Source organism: Lottia gigantea, assembly GCF_000327385.1.
Source record: "Lottia gigantea unplaced genomic scaffold LOTGIsca_89, whole genome shotgun sequence".
NCBI classification, from domain to species: Eukaryota; Metazoa; Mollusca; class Gastropoda; family Lottiidae; genus Lottia; species Lottia gigantea.
In genome coordinates, this window is record NW_008710923.1 from 446,319 (window position 1) to 470,078 (window position 23,760).

At 33.7% G+C, this 23,760-nt stretch overlaps 5 protein-coding genes across 5 annotated transcripts; 2 read left to right on the forward strand and 3 right to left on the reverse strand.

Moving 5' to 3' along the window:
- Nucleotides 1-505: 505 nt before the first annotated feature.
- On the forward strand, nt 506-2,305 carry LOTGIDRAFT_169792 (hypothetical protein; the record flags this gene model as incomplete). Its single annotated transcript, XM_009068085.1, has 4 exons — nt 506-508; nt 1,019-1,259; nt 1,680-1,726; nt 2,210-2,305. The coding sequence occupies 4 exons, from the start codon at nt 506-508 to the stop codon at nt 2,303-2,305; spliced, it is 387 nt and encodes a 128-aa protein (XP_009066333.1).
- A 553-nt stretch (nt 2,306-2,858) lies between these two features.
- On the reverse strand, nt 2,859-5,556 carry LOTGIDRAFT_134202 (hypothetical protein; the record flags this gene model as incomplete). Its single annotated transcript, XM_009068086.1, has 6 exons — nt 2,859-2,970; nt 3,409-3,545; nt 4,022-4,162; nt 4,635-4,809; nt 5,084-5,260; nt 5,411-5,556. 6 exons carry the CDS (start codon nt 5,554-5,556, stop codon nt 2,859-2,861), a joined length of 888 nt encoding a protein of 295 aa, XP_009066334.1.
- Nucleotides 5,557-6,153: 597 nt separating this feature from the next.
- Nucleotides 6,154-6,501, forward strand: LOTGIDRAFT_85780 (hypothetical protein; the record flags this gene model as incomplete). The annotated part of the gene is made up of 1 exon (XM_009068087.1): nt 6,154-6,501. A coding segment is annotated over one exon (348 nt), but the record flags the coding sequence as incomplete, so codon positions are not given.
- A 3,314-nt stretch (nt 6,502-9,815) lies between these two features.
- LOTGIDRAFT_169794 (hypothetical protein) lies at nt 9,816-11,362 on the reverse strand (the record flags this gene model as incomplete). The annotated part of the gene is made up of 3 exons (XM_009068088.1): nt 9,816-9,920; nt 10,419-10,708; nt 11,172-11,362. Coding segments are annotated over 3 exons (586 nt in total), but the record flags the coding sequence as incomplete, so codon positions are not given.
- Nucleotides 11,363-12,188: 826 nt separating this feature from the next.
- LOTGIDRAFT_169795 (hypothetical protein) lies at nt 12,189-23,049 on the reverse strand (the record flags this gene model as incomplete). Its single annotated transcript, XM_009068089.1, has 13 exons — nt 12,189-12,344; nt 12,719-12,888; nt 13,343-13,501; nt 13,931-14,033; nt 14,435-14,511; nt 14,992-15,046; nt 15,547-15,663; nt 15,846-15,890; nt 16,159-16,308; nt 18,283-18,906; nt 19,367-19,465; nt 21,888-21,943; nt 22,908-23,049. 13 exons carry the CDS (start codon nt 23,047-23,049, stop codon nt 12,189-12,191), a joined length of 1,953 nt encoding a protein of 650 aa, XP_009066337.1.
- Between the last annotated feature and the right edge of the window lie 711 nt (nt 23,050-23,760).

A 23,760-nucleotide genomic window follows, 5' to 3' on the forward strand; every position in this document is an offset into this window, starting at 1 on the left:
TCAAGCAATAGGAACGCCTACACGAAATCCTCCACAGCAAATGATTAACTTAAGATCGCCAAGCTCTGATTATTTGTGATTATACGACCACTCTTCTTCGCTCCTCCCTTTTCTGTGCCACCCTGCTTTGCCTGAAATGTGAAAGAGCCCTTATTTATACTCTGGTCAAGCAGTCTGATTATTTATCCTTGGACTTCAGAGTGTGTCTAAACAAATCCAGGCGATCTCGTGTTCAGTAGGTCAGTTCACTTCTGTTCCAGGTCCTTGCCCCGCTCTACCCTGCTATGCGCCTGCCCTGCCTCAGAATAGGACAGAATGGATAGTAAATGCACTGACTGGTAGGAGTTAAGAATAAGGTTATACTCTACATTTGGAACTCATGTCTTCAGGAGTACTATTGGTGATAAGGTTAGATTGGGAGAAAAAAATCTGCCGATTCTCAGATCTTATCAATGAGTAAAATTTCGGTAAGATTTACTCAGTCACATTCTATCAGTCCTTCACAATGGTATGTATCTATTTTATATCAAACTGTTTGTGTTTAACCACTGGCGCCCGTAAAAAACTTGATATATATATGGCCAACCATAAACATGATTTATGGTGAGATATCGCGTTTGTTCAAGCGCAAAAAATTGAAGATTGCAGAAATACTATATAGGATATATATAATCTTTTGTTGCCAGTATATTGACAACTTTTGGTGCGCCCATGTGTACATTATATCTTTTTCAACTTGTGGGTCATCAAATTAAAGACAGAGTAACGATTTTCTTTCAGCAAGACCTTATTCTCGAAAACTTAAAGACGATTATAGTGTTCTGTTATCTCATTGGTCAATTAATAAAATCTATTTCAAATTTAGCTTTATTATCCAATAAGATTTAAAGTAAAAGTTAAGATACATGTATTTCTTTAAGTCTTCATGAATCAGGTCTCTCTTATGTTTTTTTTTCCATTTGATATACCTAAAACAATTTATTTTTATTCACCATGTTTATGATTTCGATTTTTTCAGTTTCTCCGAGTTCTTTGCTTGACAACACTTTTAGCTGGAGTCGCACTGGCAGTCGGTCCATGTGCTCCAAATGAAGACTTCCTGGCCATTTTAGGCGCTATTCATAAAACACCATCTTACGGAAAGCTGACAGCGGAAGAGAAGGTCATGTTAACTGAAATATTTGCCGAAGCTGCTTCTTGTCAACTAACCGTCTATGTTAATACCATTGGCTTCTCTAAAGTCATTGGATTGATTGATCGTAAGTATAGTCCAGCAATAATAATTTGGCACATCCTCGTCCAATTCTAAAGACAAACAAAAACCTCCTACGTTTTGGGGTAGAATAACTAGAAATTAAACTCAAGCTCAACTTATTTTGGTCATTACTACTTACACTACCAACAAATAATGTTGATTGTTTATGTTTTAATTTGGGCTCGGAAGAGCATATATTTGCTCTATTGTATCATAACATCGGGCTTTGTTTTGGACACCGCGACATTTTTACGCAGGTAAGGATCACGCCAGCCACGAGCCATGTCTGTACATAAAAGCTCGTAAAATGCTTCGAGTTAGAAGATACTATAGTTACATATAGTATGTTTGTAAATTGTGCTGTGCCCAATGTTACCCTTGAATGAATATCTTTATATTGAAATCCTTACTAATTTGCTTTTAGATTTATCAGCTGGTGAAGCTCATTTCTTGAACCATTATCTACAACAGGTAAACTATCCTATGTGTTTTTTCATTCAGCAAAGTTATTTCTGTATAGGCGAATAGACAAGATGGTATCCGATTAGAAAGTGCAAATAGCTTCTAGCTATATTTCATTTTGATAAATGCACGTCTTCACTGTATCTCCGTCTTCACAATATCAGGCTACTACGAACTTCGTCTTATACCTTGGCTGCAATAGCCATTTTTCTTGTATCACGGACTGCAGCGATTTGAATGGATTGTACCAAAGAAAATACAGCCAATCAGAGCCCCCGATAGAAAGACTATAAACATTATGCTTATTAGTTTCAGCCTTCCTGTCGAGCACTCTGATTGACTGTATTATTATAACATACAATCCAACGAAGCCGCTAGATTTACATACGGCTGTGATACGAGAAAGGTGGCAATTGCATTCAAAGTATAAGACGCAGTTCGTATTAGCTTGACATTGTAAAGATACGATAACTCTGTCTTATGTTTTTTCAGCATTTGAACTGGGAGAAATCTTTGTCATCAATTTTGACTAAAGCCCCTACCAAACCACCACGTACAACAAACAATCCTACCTCTACAACAATGTAATATAATACAATATGATCTATTCAATAATTCTCTTGTGTTTTGTACATTGGAATTATTTTCTAGTATTCAATATGCTTGTTGTGAGTTTTAGACACCCATTGACCTTTCACAGGCCTGACAGGGGGGTCACGAACCAAGGACCCGCAGATGAGCGGCGATATTTTTCAGGACACTTAGCAAGACCATTCTCTAGGTTTAAGGCCAAAACCGCTTTTCAAAAAGCGCCATTAGTTCACCATTTAATACAGAAAAACACTAAACACAGGTATAACTAGTGCAATATTTTTGATAAAAAAGACAACATTTCATTATCAATTTTATTATAAATTATATTAGATATTATCAAAATAGAAGAAAAAAAACATGATTTGAGTGAAAAATATATTTTAGATTTTATCTACTTGATCTAGCCTTGAGCAATCTGCGGGTAATATGTATTTGATTTCGGTTTCTCTGTTATCTATATGAGGTACAATAGTAATGTTCCATCTATATTATGGTAATGTGGTCCCATTTGATTTGAAATTTCATGGTGTAGGCGTCTTGTCTCAACTTAACGTCTAATGGCATAAATAGGATCACCAACTTGTATCGCACCTGGTGCGTCCAGAGTAAAATTAATTCCAAATGCTGGTTTAGGACCATATGGTTCTTTTAAACGGAATCTGAAAAGAGTAAGTTGAAATGTAATTAAGATTAACGATAAATATCTTGCCAAAACTGACCCTAACCGTTTCTCAAACGTGATATACGGATGGGTTATCGGAACGTTTTGGGCCAGAATCAAATGATCACTTTTTATTGGAGTAGCGGCGATCAATTTTTGGATCGTTATAGTGTTTTCAGAATTTTCACTGGCAAAAGCCAGATTTGGCATAATGTTTTGCATCAAGACATTAATACTAAAAACTAAATACTAACTATGTAACTATGTAAATCCTTCGTCTGTACTGCAGTGTCATATACTTATTTGATATGAGTTAACAAGCATATATAATTTATGATAATGGGATGAGTTAAGCGGATCCTGTGGTACTCTATATACATATTTGAGTTAAGCGTACATAATTTATGTCAACGGAATAAGCTAATGTTATAATTACTTTTTCAGCGTAGCAAGTGGTTCTTCGTTTTTATCTTTAACTCCTTTAGATTGATCTACAGTGGTTAGGATACATCTTGTACAAGCATCTAAAGCTCTGAGTCTAGCTTCACCTATTCTGATTTCTTTCCAATCATCCTGTAAACAAAAAATACCTTTGTATTACATCACAAGGATACGCGGATACAAAGGTAGAAAGAGAGAAAACCCTGGCAAATTTGCCATTATTCATTTTAATTCTCCGTGGCAGTGGTGTTTCTACAGAGGAGCATGCCCGACTTTTGCCCCCTTCTAGTTTCAAATTTCTTATCATTAATTTCTTAAATCTCTGGTGCTGTAAGTCGCCTTGACTGGCCTTGTGGCCTCTTTCACCGAAAATTGATTCACCGAAAATATCTTGATTCACCGAAAATATCTTAATTCACCGAAAATATCTTGATTCACGAAAGTTCAAGTGTTTTGAAAACGATAATGGGAAGTATATGATTCTTAAAAGGAAATTGTAGGCAAACCAAACCTCTGATTTGTATTCTCATAAATGTAATATGGCTAGCTGATATTAAGCCGTATGAATTCACAGTCCTCTGTTCACAATCATAGAATCTATATCATACCTCAGCAAAAGCATCACAGTTATCAGCAATAATATTGGCTCTAAAGTTGAGGATTGGAACTTCTTTATCTAATTTCTGATTCAATGCTTTCAATGAAGAATTTGATAAAACCATGTAGGAACAATAATCCGAGAAAGCTGTCTGAAAATAGAAAAGGGGTATGATTACAGTACACGGTGGCTTAGTCCATGGGACTAGCATGCATATATCTAAGGGTGGTCGCACCGAGGGCCCAAAGAGGTCCGGAGTATAACCGTGACTTTTCGTCTCTTAAAATTCCGATGTTAGCATTGGGAAGGGGTTTGTGCACTCACTGAGAAACCAAGTGGTCCAAGAGCTGATCAGTTTCTTTCATACATAGACCTTGACGAAAGCAAAGATTCAGCAACTCTCGACAGTTTCTGTAAATCTGAATCTATGACGCAGTACGTTAGCGATATGGAGTTTGTGAATCAAATAAACCGTCTTAAACACAATTTGTAGTTCTCACACATCTTGATTTACCTAGATCCAAGAGGTATGGCCTTCATATTGTTGTTCTAGTAGAACACCCATCAAGGGTAAAATAGTGCTTACAAAATATTTTTTTTAATGAAAAGAAATAAAATGTTACCAAATCTCCTGGCTGAGCTGGGTGTTGCCAATTCTTCTTGGCATTGTGGGAATCTCTTTTCTCCAGTGATGCCTCAGAGAAGTGTAGCCTCAATCCATCTCTATTAAAGTAACGACACAACCATTCGGCTACCTTATCACCACAATCTAAAGACTGTACTGTATCTGTTTTGATTCTGAAAACATGTAGAAATTTTTGCGTTTGAGTTGAAGATTTGTCTCCCTTTTGAACTATGTCTGGAATATTTCAAAGTTTTGTTGAAAAGTTTCACAAGAAAACAAATCAAACTAACTATTCAATAAAATTTCGCAGAAAAGAAAAGTTGTCCACGGCCCGTTATGGACACGACAAATAAAATTATAACCAATGGAAAGCCGCTCAATTGCAATGCTATTATTTTTAGCTCTTTAACTGGCCCCAAATCATATCAAAGTTTTAAGACAACTTACGTGATTTTACTTATGTTTGATTTCATCAAAGCCGGATTTATCTGCAGTTGAATGGTTTCCATTCCAGGAGCGTCGAGATGCATGGTGTCACCGTGTAGACTGGTCTTGATTAAAGCCATTTTTGGTTCCTGTCTTTGAGTCAGCCAGGTTCCATCTTTCAATGCTACACTCCAATGCCTGTGGAAAATTTAAGATGTATATACGACTTTATTCCTAGCCAAATATCATTTTTTGTTAAGCGGAATAGTAAAAAAAGTGTTTGTGGTCTGAAGCAATGATATCAAAATGGAGTTATTTCCCTTACATCATACCTGTAAAAAGAATTACCTGTCTCTAACGCCACCGTATTCAAGACCTAGTTTCGTACACTTTCCATTCTGTACACACAATCCACCGAATGATTTAACGGGATAAACATATAATGCCGATACTCGACCAACTTTCTCAAATTCGGTACTGCTCTTCCATCGCATGTAGGCACCGGCACCCAATTTCAGGGCCGCACCAGCAGCGAGTGTGGCAAATATACCAGCTGGTGAATCGAACCGTATTGTATCCGCCATATTCTCGTTACTCTAGTTCACTGAGGCTATTTATAGTAAGCCTATTATTATTATTATAGTGGTGACCTCAAGTGATATACCACTTATAAATATTAAACACGACATGTCTCTTAACAACAAGCGAAACTTAGGTGCACTGTCACAAACTAAACGAGCATTATCTTATTATATTAGAACATGCACCCTTAATTTTATAGTTTCGAAATATCATTACGGAACTTGTAGGTCTATACGGCTTGACAACAAGGGAGGATGGTTCTACCTGCTTCTACAATTGATTAATTTATTAAATCTTCTTCTCATAAATTAAAATTATTTCATTATGAATATTTGTGTATAATTGCGGACCTTTTATTTACGCGTGATATACACATTAACAGTCGTATTCATTGATGAATATATCAGATTATTGTTAGTAAATAATACTAGTTTCACGGCCGTTTTCATTTTTAAGGTCATTGTCGTTAGGTTCGATTTAATCAAATCAATTAACATCACCTGATCTTTGTTCACTGGGACCTTAACGTTTGTATGTCATGTCAAGCATCACTATGGGTTTGTAGGTCATATCAAGTATCACTGGGGTTTTGTAGGTCATACCAAGCATCACTGGGGGCTTGTATGCCATACCAAGCATCACTTGGGATATGTATGTCGTATCAAGCATCACTAGGAATTTGTATGTCATATCAAGTATCACTGGGGTTTTGTAGATCATATCAAGCATCACTGGGGTTTTGTAGGTCATATCAAGCATCACTGGGGTTTTGTAGGTCATATCAAGCATCACTGGGGGTTTGTATGTCATATCAAGCATCAGTGGAGGTTTGTATGCAATATCAAGCATCACTAGGGGGTTTGTATGTCATATCAAGCATCACTAGGGGTTTGTTTGTCATATCATGCATCTCTAGAAATGAAATAGAGTTTTACATCCTACTTTTCTTCACACAATGAGCTAATGAAGATGTGAATTTTGTGAGGACAATTTTTTGAATTCCAACGGTCGAGGAATCTTTAACATGTATAGCATAGCATGGGTAGCACACAGGGTCCCAGAAGTATCACTGACTGTTCAATACATTAAATTAAAACAAATTGTTCTTTTAATGTTTTAATAATATATTTTTTCTTACAATCATTTAATAAGTCTTGAAACAAGACAAATATATTTTACTTTTCATTATATTTTACACTGCGCAAACTTGTTCACTATTTAACAAAAACTATATACAAAGAGGTTACCTAGGAAACCAGAAACCATTTTTGTTTGCAGTGTGTTTGATATTTTAAAATAAATTAGGAAATTTTGCTGCCTTTTGATTTTTTCTGAGACCTAAAAAAGTGCTGTAGTTAGAAATTCAGGTTCATTGAAAATGAAAATGCATTTTTTTTGCCAAAATATTTTAAGAAATTGATTTTCTGGTCAAGACAGCACTGGTCAAGATTTTTGATTTGATATCTAAGAGGGCAAGTTGACAAGGGATCAGGAGACAAGAGAATTTACTTGCATCACCGGATATACCTGAATAACAAAACCAAGAACTTAAAAGCAAAGTTGCGTCCGTGGGCCGTGACAACAAATGATCAAAAGGATTTCATGTCTTTAACAGTGTATCAAAAAGACACTTACAGCTTCTATTTGCAGGCATTTTCGCATCTAATATTTGTGGTTCCTGCAAACCTAGAAAAGCGTGTATGTACTACTGAGCTTTTATTTGCAACAGTGTCAAATTATTCTAGTTAAACAAGAACCACAGACATACGACAAAAAATAGAATGGTGCAAATAGAAGCTTCTCCGATACACTGGAAACACCCTTTGTATCCCTTAACCTTGTATAGCTCTTCATATTTCGAAAAGACATGCAAGATGTCTGGTTATCATTTCACTTGATGTGCCGTAGACCTTGGTAGAAGATTATGAAAATTAATGATAAGTAAAATATAAATATATAAATCTTTTCCATATAACATAGGATGTTTTCATGATAATATTTGGTAGCACTTTTAACATTAGGGATGGAATGAACGTCTGTGGGGATGAAAATTGGGGTGGTATTCTCACGATTGGTAACTTTTAAGACAAAGCTAAACCATGATGCAAACTTGTAATGTATGAACTCATCTTAAGAAACCTGTAAAGGGTTTCAGTTGTTTGCGGACAAAATTCTATGAATTATCTGAACTTTGAAAAATGTTTCTGTGATAACTGTGCACATACTTGAAATTTTGTTTGTCCTTGATACATTTGATATTAGAATAATTTTAGATTTCCCACCTTTACTTCAGGTAAATCCTTTTAAATTTTGAGACATCTGATTGGTCACTTTAACATAGACAAACCATAAATATGAACTGAAGTTCGGCTTTTAACTACAGGTTTTATGTAACTGAATCGAATTATTAATGCATGGATACCAATGCCATTGCATACAAATTTCTACAGCATCACAGAAACATGTTTAAAAATAAAGAATCAGAATCTAAAAATGACTTGTAATTTTGAGAGATGAAGGAGAATGAATGATTAAATGAATTTCTTATCCAAACTTTTGGATGTGGTCGTGTTTTAATCAGTTTTTGAGGTTTCAATAAATACAGACTACTTCCTACTAGTGCCCTTTCTGTCCATGAACAGATCATTCTGAATTTTTCAAGCAAATAGAACTAGTTCCCAGCTTACCATAAATCTAGAAATAAGCACTTCGTTGGTCCACTAGTATTGCCGAACTTATAATTGACAATTTCCCATAAGCGCACAAATATTTTTGCTGAACTATAAAATAATCATATTGAACTAAAAATCAACTTAATCCAGGATGTATGTGGTCAGCATCAAACAGTACAGCCTTGGAAAAGATACATGCTCCATCAAACAATTGTTCCTTTTAAAACAAATTAAATTTTTAACAGAAATATACAGAACATAAAAAAGATTTCTCTTACACACGAAAATAAAGTAGCTCCAAATATACAGGTATCCTAGGATATAATTTATTCACATAAAACAAGGCAATAACTTCTCTTTTTATTTAAATATAACAAGTCGTTTTCACTGTTTTTATAATGGTCTTTATATAGCCAGATTGTCACTTAATCAAATTAACACAGAATGGAGAGATGCCATTTTATTTATTTTATTCACTTGGACCATTTCACTGAAGTTGTCATCCTTTTAGTAATACAGATGTCTAAATATTTGCTTGATCAGCTGGTAGAGCTGCTAAATGTAAGCTGTGTGTGTCACTTTTAAGAAGTAAATTTCCATTCGCCTTCCCAACATCTCAACAAAAGCCAAGAAGTTTAGACTACAGTCACTCCTTGCTATTAACAATCTCACTTGAAGCTTTTACCAATACAAAATCCGTCAAAAAATCTTGAGAATAGCTTAGGCAAGTTATCTTCCAAGATATATTTTTCTATATTTGTAAAGGATAAGCAGGCATAATTCACATTCTGAAAAGTGATAGTTGAAAGATAGCTCTATCAGCAGGTAAAACATATATTTAGATGACTTTACTTAAAAGGTTGATTCCTTTAACAGTTTCATTGAAGAATCCCCAAAAAAGCATCATGTTAAATTCCAACTGTGCTTGAAACACTACTGTTCACAGAGTAATGTCTTTCCAGTTATCAACTCTCTTGAAGATACTCCACAGATCAATCATAAACTGGTACTATCAACTTTTTTGAAGATACTTCAAAGATCCATAAACTGATGTCATTCTAAATCTTTTTGAAAATCCAAACATCTATAAACTGATGCAGCACAACAACAGAATAATCCTTTGACCATTCTAGTTTTTGTTTTAAATGACAATCTGGATGGAGTCAGTTTTTCAAATCACACTGTTTAAAACGTCACCTTCCTATCTTGCCGGCAAGCTTTTCTATCCGATTAGTTCACGGTCGTGGACCAATGACAAGCCTTCTTTTGAAATGATGGAATGATTTCTAATGATAGATCAATGTGCGGGATTGCACGTTTTAATATTCTGTCACTGACACCCGTTAAATCGTTCGTCTTAGTCAGGATCCATAGTTTCCTGGTTCTGGCGTGATGTTGAGACACATTATTGGCGCGAAGAACACCACAGTTATCTAACAAGCTAGCACAATATCCATGGTGCTGTGAATTGATTAGACTGCAGCGAATGTCACTAGCTACTACGTTCCAATACGAGCACGTTTGGCTGATGGCGCTATAGGGTCTGACTCTTCCTCTTCGTCTGAGTCTTCATCTGGGTAATCCACTAATCCCACGAGACCAGGCTGGAATAGAGAAAAAATAACAAAGTTGTATCAAAGAAACTTCTACTTTTTTTTTTGAAAAACTTTGTGACAATCAGCCTTATCAGATTATCTGATTTTTTATGTTACTGCACTGATTATATTGACCAATCAGAAGATCATAACTTTTAACTCTATTAACGAGAGACATTTGTATCAGATTTAGCTGTAAGGATAGAGTTTAGGGAGTTGAAGTGACAAGGAAAGATTTTAAAATTAACAAGAATCTTTACATCATTTCGTTTCCATTGTAATCTAACAGGTTTTCTATAGCAGTCCAGTTCTAATGATACTACTCTTTAACCGATATAGACTGCAAGGATGGCTGTCATTCTCCTCTACTTAGGGGTGACTGTGGTTGAAAACCTGTTACATTACAAAGGAGACCAAAACTATCAGAAAGAAAGCTGAAACAAATTTCAATTTCAATTCAGGAAATTCAGGATTGCATCAGAAATATAATATATTTATAATACCTACCTTTTTGGTTACAGCGTTAGAAGCTTTCTCAATGAGAGGTGAATTATTAGGTGAAGATAGAGGGGTTGGTGTAGGTGTGATACAATTAATAGCAGGACTATTACTATTGGAATTATTAGCACTGATTCCAGGACTCTTGGGATTCTCAGGACTTCCAGGAGAATGAGGACTGCCTGGTGAATGAACTGGACTGGATACTGGGCTGTTGGTTTTTAATGCAATATTGATTGTACAGGCTTTGTTTATGAGTTTAGGTGAACTTTCTTTAGCCTCTGCAGCCTCTTTGACAACTGAAAGGAAAGTCAGAAGTTTACATTAAATATTCAAATAAAACCCTGGGAGAGAGAGAGAACATAATTTGTTGGTAACTGTATAACTTGAAGAACAGATTAACTGTATTTTAATAATCGGATCTAATATTTCTTTCATTCTATTTACTCCAGACTTTAAGACTGTAGCAAAATTAGGTTAAAATGAGGCAAAAGGAGGGTCTAAAACGATTTGAGAAACTTCTCAACTGTAATCATTGCTTCAAAAGTGAGGTATTGGCTTTATTTGCCTCCATTACTATGACTATGCTTAATCTAAATGCCATGTAGTCTCCTTGCAGATGAGCATGTTCTGCCTTCAAACAGTTGAATAATTACTTAGTTTGATATAATAAAAAACTTAAGGACTAACGATCCTAACCATAAAACAATACACGATATCCGTAACATATTGGCACCACATAATTCCAAACAATTTGTATACCTTTTTTACTTTCTAATATTTTATTGAGTTGATCAAAGTCATTATCTAGTTTATTTTTTAAGATATCAGGTACTGTAGGTGATTCATTATCCTGAGCCTCATCATCTTGATCAAACCACATCTCTTCCTCTTCTTCCAGTGTTCTTACATCACGTCTAAATCTATTATTATTACGAACCACAGGTGTTTGACTGAAATCAGAGAAAGGCCTGTTTCTGATAGGAACATTCTTCATCTAACTTTAAAGGGATTGTAAAAAGGTTTTCTAAACTTTTTATGTGTATCAGGGACACTGATAGCATCAATTTGTACCAATCCGATTTTCAATCAGACATCTGTGATTCTTGCAGTGCTACTAAAACTAAGCGTTTTATGACGTCACTATTGCAAATGCCCTTAGATATTATTAGCAGCTTTTGTAAAAGTAATGTCATGCTTATCTTGAGTGGAATTACAAGGATGAATGATGTCTGATTGAAAATTAGAATGGTGCAAATCAATGTTAATAGTGTCCCTTGATACACATAAAAGATTTAGAAAACATCTTTTACAATCACTTTAGTCATGGAAGACGTATTGATGGATGTTTTACAAGCATAACATATCAAACATATTCTGTGCTGTACCACATGCAAAACTATCAGAGAGAAAATAGGTCCTAATCTGAAGGTATCAGCTCGTCAAAGTTGGGGTTGAAGCTAATACTTTCAGGTTAGTGAGCTTGTTTCTTACTCACTGAACAATCCAGACCTCCTCCTTATTATACTAATATTTTTCCATATCAGCCTCTTGCATCACTGACATAGGTAACCGGGTTTGAAAAATCCAAAGGTATTATCTACCATATGAAAGTATTACTTATTAATACTCCATCTTATTTATTTATTTACTATAAACTTTTAAGTCCTGTGCCTGTGCTTTCGTAATATATCATCCAAAGCCTGGGTTAATCCTACTCAATGAGCCACCCTTGCTCCTTCATATTGAGCAAGACATTTCATTCAACTATTATAACAGTTATAAATACCTGTCCATATTTAATCTATCTTTAATTCGTTCTTGTTGCTGTTCATATCGTTTTTTTAATGCTTCAAAAGTCTGTACATACTTAACACTCTCTAGTTCATTGATATAATTCTCAACAATGTGACCACATAATGATTTCACATCCTCCTGTTAACAAACAAAATATAATCATTACAATCATTTTCCCTGCAGAAATGACATTTTATCCCTTATGTCAAATTCTTGAAAACATCCTTGGTGTAAGCAAACAAACAAACACATCAGATCTATTTTCTTCTATTCATTGCCAAAACAATATTGTGCTATATCTGGGGCTTTGATCTCAAAAAATGAACTTTTGATTGATCAATCAATTATTTCAAATATATTAATGTATTTAAAAAAAATCAGGATTTTATCTTGTTTGATTTCAGTTAAGAGAATAAGACACATGAGTAGCAGAAGGCATGTTGAAAGACTTGAAAGACCTAAATGCATTTCTGAAAGGTCAACAAAAAATTTGACTAAAATCAAAGACTTACCACCTTGACAAATTCAAAGAGTTCAATCATGGCAGAGTTCAATAAATTATATCTATCACCATTAGCTTTAAATGCTTCTACTATAGGTTTAAATAGGTTTCCTTTTAATATATAGCGATTATAGAACTCTTCCTTTAAACCTATAATCCTTCGCATAAATCTTAAGGCACCTGAAATACAATACTACAGAGTTATAGACAAGTCTTTCAGAATTGACAATGTGCTACAGGCTATGGAAATTGAAGATCCATCAACAGTTGGAAATGGAAAAGAGTAAGCTAATGCTGCAGTCCTGGAAAAGTGACCCTCATTGCACACTGCATGGTCGTGTCCGTCTTCGTTAGCCCAATTAGATGAAGAAGTGTAGGACATTAAACTCCATTCATTTCATTTTACTGTGATTACTAAGTCCAAAATCCAAAGGTATTAACAACACCAATGCCAAATTGTAGCTTGGAACTACTGTTTAACAAGCAAGGGTCTAGCATGCTGAGCCCTGAAGCTCTTGCTTTACGGACAGACCAGGGTGACAGAATTATATTTCGACATTTCAATGTAGGAGTATACAAAGAATTGTTTATTATTGTGATAGTTGAGTAAAAAGATATTGATATTTCTACTTACACAGAGCTACAAAGGAGTGTCTAGATTTGAGCAAGACCAACACTCTCCGTAGTAAATCTTTACTAATTATATAGTTTTTAATATGATACGTATGATGTTCTACACAGAATGATAATAACTCTAATATTAAACTCAATAACTGTGCTGTTTGGTAATCATCTGAAATAACAAAAGATACAGTGTTAATATGTTTATGGAGAGTGTCGTATTTGTGTAAAAATATGTCAAATAGGGGATATTGTAGTACTCAAGTTAAGGATTTATAAGGGATTGTAAAGAGGTTTATTAAGAAAATATATCTGATTTGACTGACAGCATCAATTTGTACCATTTGTGCAATTTTTAAAGTCACTTTCACAAAGGTTTTTATACATCAATAACAGCTTTGCAATAGTTACGTCATAAAATGCTTACTTTTAGTGGGATTGCAGGAACCACAAATGTTCAGTAGGACATTGAAATGGTGCAAATTGATGATAGAGTCCCTGATACACATGGTATGGAATAACAGCAACGCAATATCATTGTAAAGTATGCCATATTGAAATGTATTCATTTGCATTAATTCTACAATAATGTTGCTCTTACCTTTACTGGGTTTATCATCAACTGTATTAGCAAATAATGGAGCAGTTAAAACATGCATACTATGTTTATAGAAAAAACTTAAAAACTCTGTCTTCTCAGTTTTCTGGAAAAGATACAAAGGTTATCAAAATAATTATTTTGGCCTCAAAACCAATAAAAACACTGAGTAAAACAAGGCAGCATATTGAATGAGCTTTTCACTATTTAGTAGCAAGAAGGATGGCAAGTAGGTGCTGTGGGTTTGAAACCTCATGGTCAAAAAATTCTAATGCTTCTGGAAGTGGGCCTAGTGTCAGCTTTGAATCCCTTTCACCATCTTGCTCATTAAGTTTACCACAAGAGTTGATTTTATTAAAAAAATGTCCATAGGAATTAGCAAAAAGTAATTTTTATAACCATCCCACAGACATTTCTATTCAAGATGTTAAAACGTGGATGTTTTCAGCCAAAAGGAAACAAATCCATTCTGAAGACATACATAAGAAATCAAAAAATAGAACTTACATTAGCTGTGGCCAACATATTTTCAGGGTCCAACAATAATCTTAATATACCCATCAATTGCATGGCACCACCTAATTCTATATAATATTCCATTGAAGGGAGAGAAAAAAAATAATATTAATTCATTACAATACATACAAAGACAACCTCAACAATTGAAGCATTTATCAGTTATATTTTTCAATTTTTGAAATTTGAAAATTATCAGTAGGGGTGGCAACGGCAACTGAATGGACCATATTTCCCTATGCTTTTGTACCAGGATAAGATTGAACACTAGTTAAGGAAGCATATCCTCTGATCACTGATGATGGCAAGTGTAGAAAAATAACAGAAAAAATCTGTCATCACTCGGATCTGAAGTTGATCATGTTGCTTATTTCAAGGTTTCAGTGTCAATTTAAAGAACTAATTGTTCACAACAAGTTTATGATATAAAACCCAAGTAGATATATGGAGTGCAATTCCTTATTTAGGAGAAATTGGTGGTCATTGACATTAAGACTTAGGACTGTATATAAAGAGAAATAAGATTAAAATAATGAGTAAATATTTACCAGGATCTGTATCATTTATCATCTGTTCAATAACCAGATTAATTAATAAATCCTCCTGAAAAATCAATGATATCAACTATCTTTAATTCACATAAAAGGAATACTACCTCTTAAGATGATAAAGAAAAAATAATTTTAAATATGGCCAAAATGAGTATATTTTTATCAGTGAACTAACCAGGCCACGTATTCTCGAAACTATCTGAGTGCTAGGATGTCAAAGGTTCTTATCTTCTAACATTGATTCTAGAATGTCCTAGGTTCTTATCTTCTAATATTGATTCTAGGACATCCTAACGCTAAGATTGTTTCGAGAATACATGGCCTGGTGTCAGAAATATACAACAGAATCCCTCTATGGTAAAACTACAGGTATCTATTGAAAATATTTTTCATTGATTTTGTCATCATGAGTGATCCAAGATGGCTATTGGAATCATTTCATATCTACCTCCTAGGTTTTGCCATCGTGGATGATCCAGGATAGATTTAGGGTCAATTTTATTGTTTTTGAGGACTTTATTATATGTATATACTGATATAATTCTTACTTACATCATCCTGATTCTGGGTTTCATGTAAAATAAACTCTCTGACCATGGACGGACTATATTCCACAATATAAGAAAATATGTCAATAGCAGCACTCTTCATTTTTACATCATCTAACCCCTATAATAAATAAATTTATAATTACTTAAATGCCAAATCATCATAAATTGCCCTACCCCTGCCATCACCTTTATATCCTTTACAATTTAGGACTGAATCAACCAAAAACAAGCTTTTGTCATTGAGTTACAGAAGCAATGAGCCATTTTTCACAATTTTTACCGAAATATAAACTTACTTACCAAAATAATTTCTATTGCTGATAACACTCCTAGGTTTGATAATGTCTGAAATTACAAAACAAAAGTTGCTTGGAATCTTAAAAGCTCACACAACACTCCTTGCCAATTTTGAAATGGGACATGTGACAGGCTGAAACAGTCTGGCTGACTGACATCAAGTTCGGTTTCATCGTTTCTTACAATGAAATGGTACGAAGGTCTATCTATTAACACCCTTGCATACTTTCTAACAATATAAAATGATAAGTCAAATTATAGCCAGCCTTGGATAAGGAGTAAAAATAAGTCTGTACAAGGAAATCTAAGTACCTACCTTGAAAAATGATTCTCTGCTAGGTAACTGTAATGTCTGTGAAAACGTACAGAATTCTTTTAAAAATAGAATGAGATCTCTCCGATGATTATCATCAGTTTCGTCATCTGTCAGTTGAGCAAATAACGTGGTCAAAAACTTTTCATCTTCCTAATAAGAGAAATAACACAATAATAAAAAAAACATTATATAAAATAATGAACTATTGTCTACCTGGTGATAGGTTGAATGATGAACTAGATTATAGATATCCAATGAAAACTCTAAATTTGAAATTCATCAGAAATATTCTGAAAAAGTCACCAAATCAAACAAAAATTTTCATTGTAAAAGGAGGAGTCTTAGCTTCAGAAAAATGGGAATCAGGACTAAGTTCCATCTCCAAATGATAAATTTCACTTCATGGATGGCCTGTTCTTATAAGACACGAAAATAGAATGTAACATGAAAGGCACTTTTAGCAAACAATTTTCTCCTTTTAATTTTGAAAGATTGTTCAAAGCTTAGGCCAGACCAATTTATTTTCTTGTTTTACAGATTTTCTCTGGTAAAATCTGTAAAGGCAGGAGAGAAAAAAAACTAAACTAAACCCAGTACTACCCTGGATTTTCCTATTTTCTCAGTATTGATTTGATCAAAAATCATATATCTTATTATGAATGGAAGTATCTGATGATGATTTTTTATTTTTCATGAACTATGAAGGTTGTTTTTTTTCAGCAGAGCTTATTTTTTTTTTCTCTGATTTATGGAAAGGAGGAAGATCCGTAAAACAAGAAAAAAAATTGGTCATGCCTTATAAAAAAAAAAAATGTGCGAACTGTATAATTTTGATTAAATACTGATACATATAGAGAAATAACACCTTCATTGACCTCTCTTTTTAAATAATTCTTAACATTTGTAAGCATCTGTGTTATTACTGGCACTGTGTCAAATTTCCAACATGTATAAGAACATAATTATATATCTTACTCAATACTGCATTTTAATTGAAATATTTCTAGAAAAAAATGTCATTGTGAGCACCAGAAAAATATGGCCCCTACAAATTACAGGGCATCTTACTTTAATGTTAATATTTGACATACTGATTATATAAAAGGGAAAAGGACTTGTATCTAGATTAAGCTGAATAAAATGCAGATTGTATGAATAGACATAATATGCAATTAAAATACAGAATAAGGAAATCACAAGCAGATGTGACAATGAACATGAAACTATGTTGAATAATATCAATATCTGAGAACATCCAGCAGGTTGTTTGAAATGCCATGATTTTCTTTTGAAAAGATGATTTATACCCGGGCAATATTAGTAGTTATTAATTGAGTAGTAACATATTAGCAATATAGTAAGTTATATATTAGTTATACATTAGCAAATAGTAGACCAATTACAGATTATCACTGGTAGGGCTGGGCGATACTTGTTCAAGTGAATATCACAATATCAAGCATTAATATATCATGATATGGGTATAATGTAATATTTCTGAATTTTGTTTTTTACTGGTTTTGTAACAAAACGGTTCTTTTTATATCTAAAAATTTTAAATTTAAGAAAAAACACCCCTGACTTGAAAATCATGAAAAAACTAATCTGTATCAATTACAAAATCACTTGTTAAAATTGTGATCATTTATCATGATAACTACCATTAATATATGGCGATATTTCTGTATTTTTAAAATAATACAAAATTCCTATAACATTATTTATCGTGATACTGTTAGATTGCCCAGCCCTAAGTCAGGGGCTTTATACCCGTACTCTAAAGTCAAGAGGAGCAAGAGACAGATTTAATATAAACTGTCATATTGTATGTATGTTTATGAAAGTATTACATTTTGTTTGATAGAATATTACAAATTGCACTTTATGATACACTTTACTTTTTAATACCTGACTTCAGTCTTTCATGGCCAAGTTTTCAAGTTTTACATTAACTTTTGCAGGAAGCATGGTATTTCTTGAAGTTAAATTCCACTCTACGACAAATTCTCATCCTAAGAATTTTTGGAGACCAGACCAGATATCAAGTCTCACAGCTAAGGAAAATAAACTTCTGAACTGTCCCTGATGCCAAACCTTGAAAAACAAAACATAAGATGTACCTACCTGTATCATGCTGACAATCTCCACTTTATTGAAAAATATAAAGGAACTGAGAGAGGAAAGCATATTTTCTTCAAACACTGACGGCGTAGGCAATATCACATCCTGGATATACTGAACTCTATAGGTCTGGTGGATTTTAGTCAGTAATTCCGGGTTTGATATTGGCACCACTTCCTTAAACTTGGCTTTTGTCTTTAAATATTCCCTGTGTTTGGCTGGCTGTGATAGGGTAGGATCATATTCCAATAAACCAACTATATCAAATAATATATCGTCACTAAACATAATTTCAAACAGAGCGTTTTTATTTAGTAAAAATATACTTTTAAAAATGTCATATAAATGATGTAATCCTTCTAAATTTTCCAAGTCTTCACACATATGAAACAAGTCGATTAGTTTTTTAATGTAACCTTCGTTTTCGATACAAACAGCCAGTTTTTCTCTCCGTATTGGCGACGGAAGCACATTGTTAAATAATTCTGAGATTTCTTCAAGTTTACTTAATTCACAGGGAGGTAACTCTATTGGAGGCATAGCATCAGGAATGTCGTCAAAACGTTCCTCTTCCGATTCATCCACAACCTCTTGAGTGATGTCAACTGATGGATCTTTACCTTGTACCTGAAAATTTTATAGTAGAGTTAACATCTATGGCAAGTTATCAGTTAGACACTTGTTAGCTAACCAGGGTTCAATTGCAGCATAGATAGGTAATACCTTCCGATTCTTCAACTCGGTTTTTACTGAAAGAGATGCAGGTCAGAAAAGCTGACATGGAAAAAGCCTTTAGTATTCGGATAGGACAATAAACCGAGGCCATGTGTGCTACAGGCACAGATCCCTCGACAGTTGGAATTCGTTAATAAGTAATGCCACAGTCCAAAATTTCCTCATTGTACATTAGCCCAATTTCAATTCAGTATTTCTTTATTATGTTTCTTGATAACAATGATGAATTGTGGTATAGGGAAACCCAAAGTAGAGCAATACGACAGCTTCTTTGTGTTTCAGTATCATACAAATTGGTCTGTATTATCAAAAAAGGTTCTCCATAGCACAAAATGAAGCAATTCCAACCTACCTGACAAATCTTTTCCCAAATTTCATCACATCCAGCTTTCTCTTGAAAACTCAGAGCCAAGTCATAATTATCACATTCTGACCAAACTATCAACGTTTCCTGTAAAAGTGAAAAATGTCAGAAAAAAATAAATAATGGAATGAATGTTTTTGAAACAAGAAAGGATTGTAAATAGGTTTATTTTTAACTGATAGCATCAATTTACACCATTCCAATTTCAATAATATGTCTGTGGTTCAGGCAATTCCACCGTCACTAATGACACCACTACTGCAAAAGCTGTTATTGATGTATAAGGAACTTTGTGATAATGACTTCACAAACACATTGTTTTAGTGGAATTGCAAGACATCTTATTGGAAATTCAAATGGTGCAAATTGATGATATTAGTGTCCCTATACATATATAAATTTAGAAACCTCTTTGCAATCCCTTTAATATATGTCTATATAAAACTGGTAGTGAACAACTGGCTGCTTGTTTTTGACAGTTACAAGGGGTGATGATATGGGTTTAAAAGGGATAGAATTCGCAGAATCAACAAAATACAGTGGATTATTAAACAGTCTACTGTGAAAGTTCCTTAGTCTGGAATTGAATGGCAGCCATTATTTACCAGTAGCCCTATTATTTCCAGATTGTCATGTTTTGTGAGGTTCTGGTAGTCCAATCAACAGAGGTTGGTCATTATCCCCTTTTAAATTTCAAAATTTATCCAACGTTTCTCAAAACAAAGTCAAAACTTAAATAGCATTAAATAAAGTATGATTGAAAGTAGCAAGTTACTGTTCAATATAAGACGCTGGTTAAAGGGTTAAAGTATTGTGTACAACTATTATGGTGTTAATATTTAGTAAAAAAAGCAGAAGAAAGTAATTTGGAAAGGTTTTATATGCCTTCATTTTAAACCTTAGACCGAAGATAAGAATTCAAAAATTCTTCTTATTTACTTAGAGAAATACCAGATGTTTGAATAGAAAATATGATTTTTTGAAAAATTCCCTCTTTTCTATAGTGTACAATCATCACATAACATTCTTTTGCATTGTGAAGTAATTTAAGTATAAAACTGGCACACCTAAACTTTTGGTGTAGAGAAATTTATCTGAAATAAGCCTCATGTAATGACATTATAATCTATTTTTGACACGGTGACCCAGTTTAAAATTACTCAGTTATATAGGAAGAAAACTAGTGTATATTATATAAGAACAATGGGTTTACTGCTATCTTAGTTTATCTTATTATCATACGCATGTATTAACTTGTTTCTATTTACTCTTTATCATTCAAATAATATGTTTACTCTCGATATTAACGTTTGCATAAACCATAGTTACATTTATTTCACCTTTTCACACCAATTAAAAAATGATCTATATTAACATTCTTGATATAACCCAAGACGGGCATGCTCAACCCCTCGGATTAACGAACACCACTGTCGGTCTGAATAACTGGTATTAGGGGTGAAATAGTAAATAGTTAGTGGCGTCCAAGAATGGAATTTTCAAACAAATGAAAAGTATCAGATTTTTTAAAATAAATTAAAAAATATCTCCATAATATTGATGTTTTGATGTCACCCAATATTTTCCAGATTCAATTACTGGTAATTCATTCAGGTTTATGAAATAATTTATCAACAAAAAATTTAAGAGACTAATCTTGTAATCTATATATAATAGTAATAGTAATTTTCATTTTTATGTGAATTTTACATCCTGTTGGTGTGGTTGTGATTTAATTTCAACACCATACAACAGGGCAAGAGAACATTAAGTTCATAATAGTAGACTAGTATTCATCCAATCCAAGCCATTACTGTACTGAATTCAAGAAGAAACAGGATCAAGATTTATCATAGATTTATTAATATTGAGAAGTCATGATGTGTAACCTGAAGTCATTGACCTATGTTTGAATATGTCAAAAACTAGAAGTACACTTTATGATCCACAAAAGGAGGGGTTTGTATTTACATGGATGGTTTCTGAGAGACAGTCAGAGAAAATTTTAGCATTTGTTGAGGTATTTGACAATTTATGAAATAGGCTGAGTAAAACTCATAAGTACCCAAGATGATCCACCGACCACCGTGGAAAGGTTTGGATATTGATGTCTAGGAGAGGTCGAGAGAAAATTGTACCAATTTGAGGTCATTGATCTGTTTTGATATAGATAAGAAAAGACTTGATGATCCACAGAGGGATCGGTTGGGTTTCATGCTTCATGGGCATGGCATGTGTCTGGGAGAGAGACAAATGTACTGTTTATGTGGTAAACAACATATCACTATTGCAAAAGCCAGAGATTCAATGTCTGAACTTCTCAAACGTTATTCTTTGTGAATATGATTTCAGCTTATTCAAACACAAAAGTTAAATGAGAAAAACCGACGAAACGATAAATAATTTCAAACGAAATTTGATACAAATAGGTAATGATGTAAATGGCTGATGTTGGCTGCTACATGCAGTTTGTCGTCTGCACTTAAAGTAGCAGAGTTTATTTTCTCACCTGTTGTTTTTGATAGGCTGTATCAGGGTGAATCTTTGATTCTAATAAAATGGAACCTGAAATGAACAATTTAAATCATAATTAAATCTACACGTTAAACCTTATCAAAATTAAATAAATAAGAACACTATTAAAGATATACTACTCCTTTCTTTAATTTTTGCAACGTTTCAATTCACATACAGGAGTCTTTATCACGCACAAAATATTTTTTTGTGAATACAACTGAACAACTGTTGGGGCTAATATTTCACAAACAGGGACACTGATAGCATTGATTTGCACCACAGGCTTAGTTTGATTGGACTTATAACTGAAAATTGTATCTTGTATGTACCAGTACTGTATTTCAAGATGGATGTTAGGCCTACATTCAATTTTGTATGATTGATTTGTAATTAGGATATAGGTGATGTGAAAAATCTCTTTGGCAGTTTAGTTCCAATGTAACAAATAAAATGCAGTCATAAACTTCAATAAAGTATGCCTATGAGTATACCATTAGTATATTGTAGTACCAAACCGATAACTTAATATCTAAGCAAGGCCTAATGAATAATATCAAATATCATTTTGTTTGTGGTCAGTGGTAGTCTACAAGATCTAAAAATAGAAAAATTGTAGATGACCTCATATTCCTGGAAAATTTGGACTTCACATTCTCTTAGACTGATTGACAACAAATAAGACCTATCCTTAATTTACAAATTTCTAGACCTATCATTGTTTTTGGAGAAAGATCTAGCAAGTTTTCAAGCCAAGTTTGATTTTTGGCTGAGTTAGAAATAGATTTATTTTTGGTAGATATTAGGAAAGACACAAAATCAATCAATCATTCAATCAAACAAAAGATAAACAACAAAACAATCGAGAATGGGTTGGTAGGTCAATTTCCTGGAATATCAAATCCCCATCTCTGTTCAAACGATTGTGATCGAATAGAAAATAATTCCATTACATAACTACACAAATAATCAATTAGGACGATCGATCAGACGAAAGTCTTGATTGTAAACTCACCGTCTATCTCGGACCGGACTAATAAAGCCATTCCTTTCAATCGTTCAACGTAAGCCGACGACACATGCCCCGTTCCACGATCATCCCATTGACGATCCTCATTCAGCATGTACAACTTCACACGCCTTCTTGTATCTGCCATTGTTGTTATTTTAAGAAATAATTTAATAAAAAGTTACTATATCCCGTATAATGGAGCTGAATTATCTTCAGCCGGTCGGTATCTTTCGCATGTGAACACCGAGATTCCGATTCAAAACATTACCACACATGAGTCTGACAAATCATTAAAAAATGGCCACCAAACAAAATAATTTTTCCAATCAAAAAATTCGTGAGTGTCTCGCCACTTTTCATTTCTATATTACTTCACAAATATACTTCTGTGACTAAAGCCATGCCTGTAAATCCGAAAAAACTTCAATTCCATTCGAGGTTGAAGTCTAATCCAGACGCCATATTGAATGCTTATAGTTGAGTCACACGGGGGCTACACATGACCTCTCACGGTTTCCCGCCTAATCTCAAATTTGACAAGTGGCCGTATGAATGGCGATAAAGTACCGTTAATAGAATTTTGAACTCATTTCTACGACGGAACGGAGGATCAGACACTTATTTTTGCTAGATTTTTAATTCTGTGTAAGTCAATCAATATCTTTCGTGTCGATTTTTATTGTTTTGATGCATTTTTAATAGATAGAAGACAAAGTATATGCTAAATACGGAGGCTTTCACATTTCCTTTTTATTCAAGATCAAGGTCAAATATTGCGATAAGAGGTCCCTAATTAAATCCTTAGGCGTCGGATAACGAAGAAGAGTCCAAATTATATTATGTAGGAACCATACAT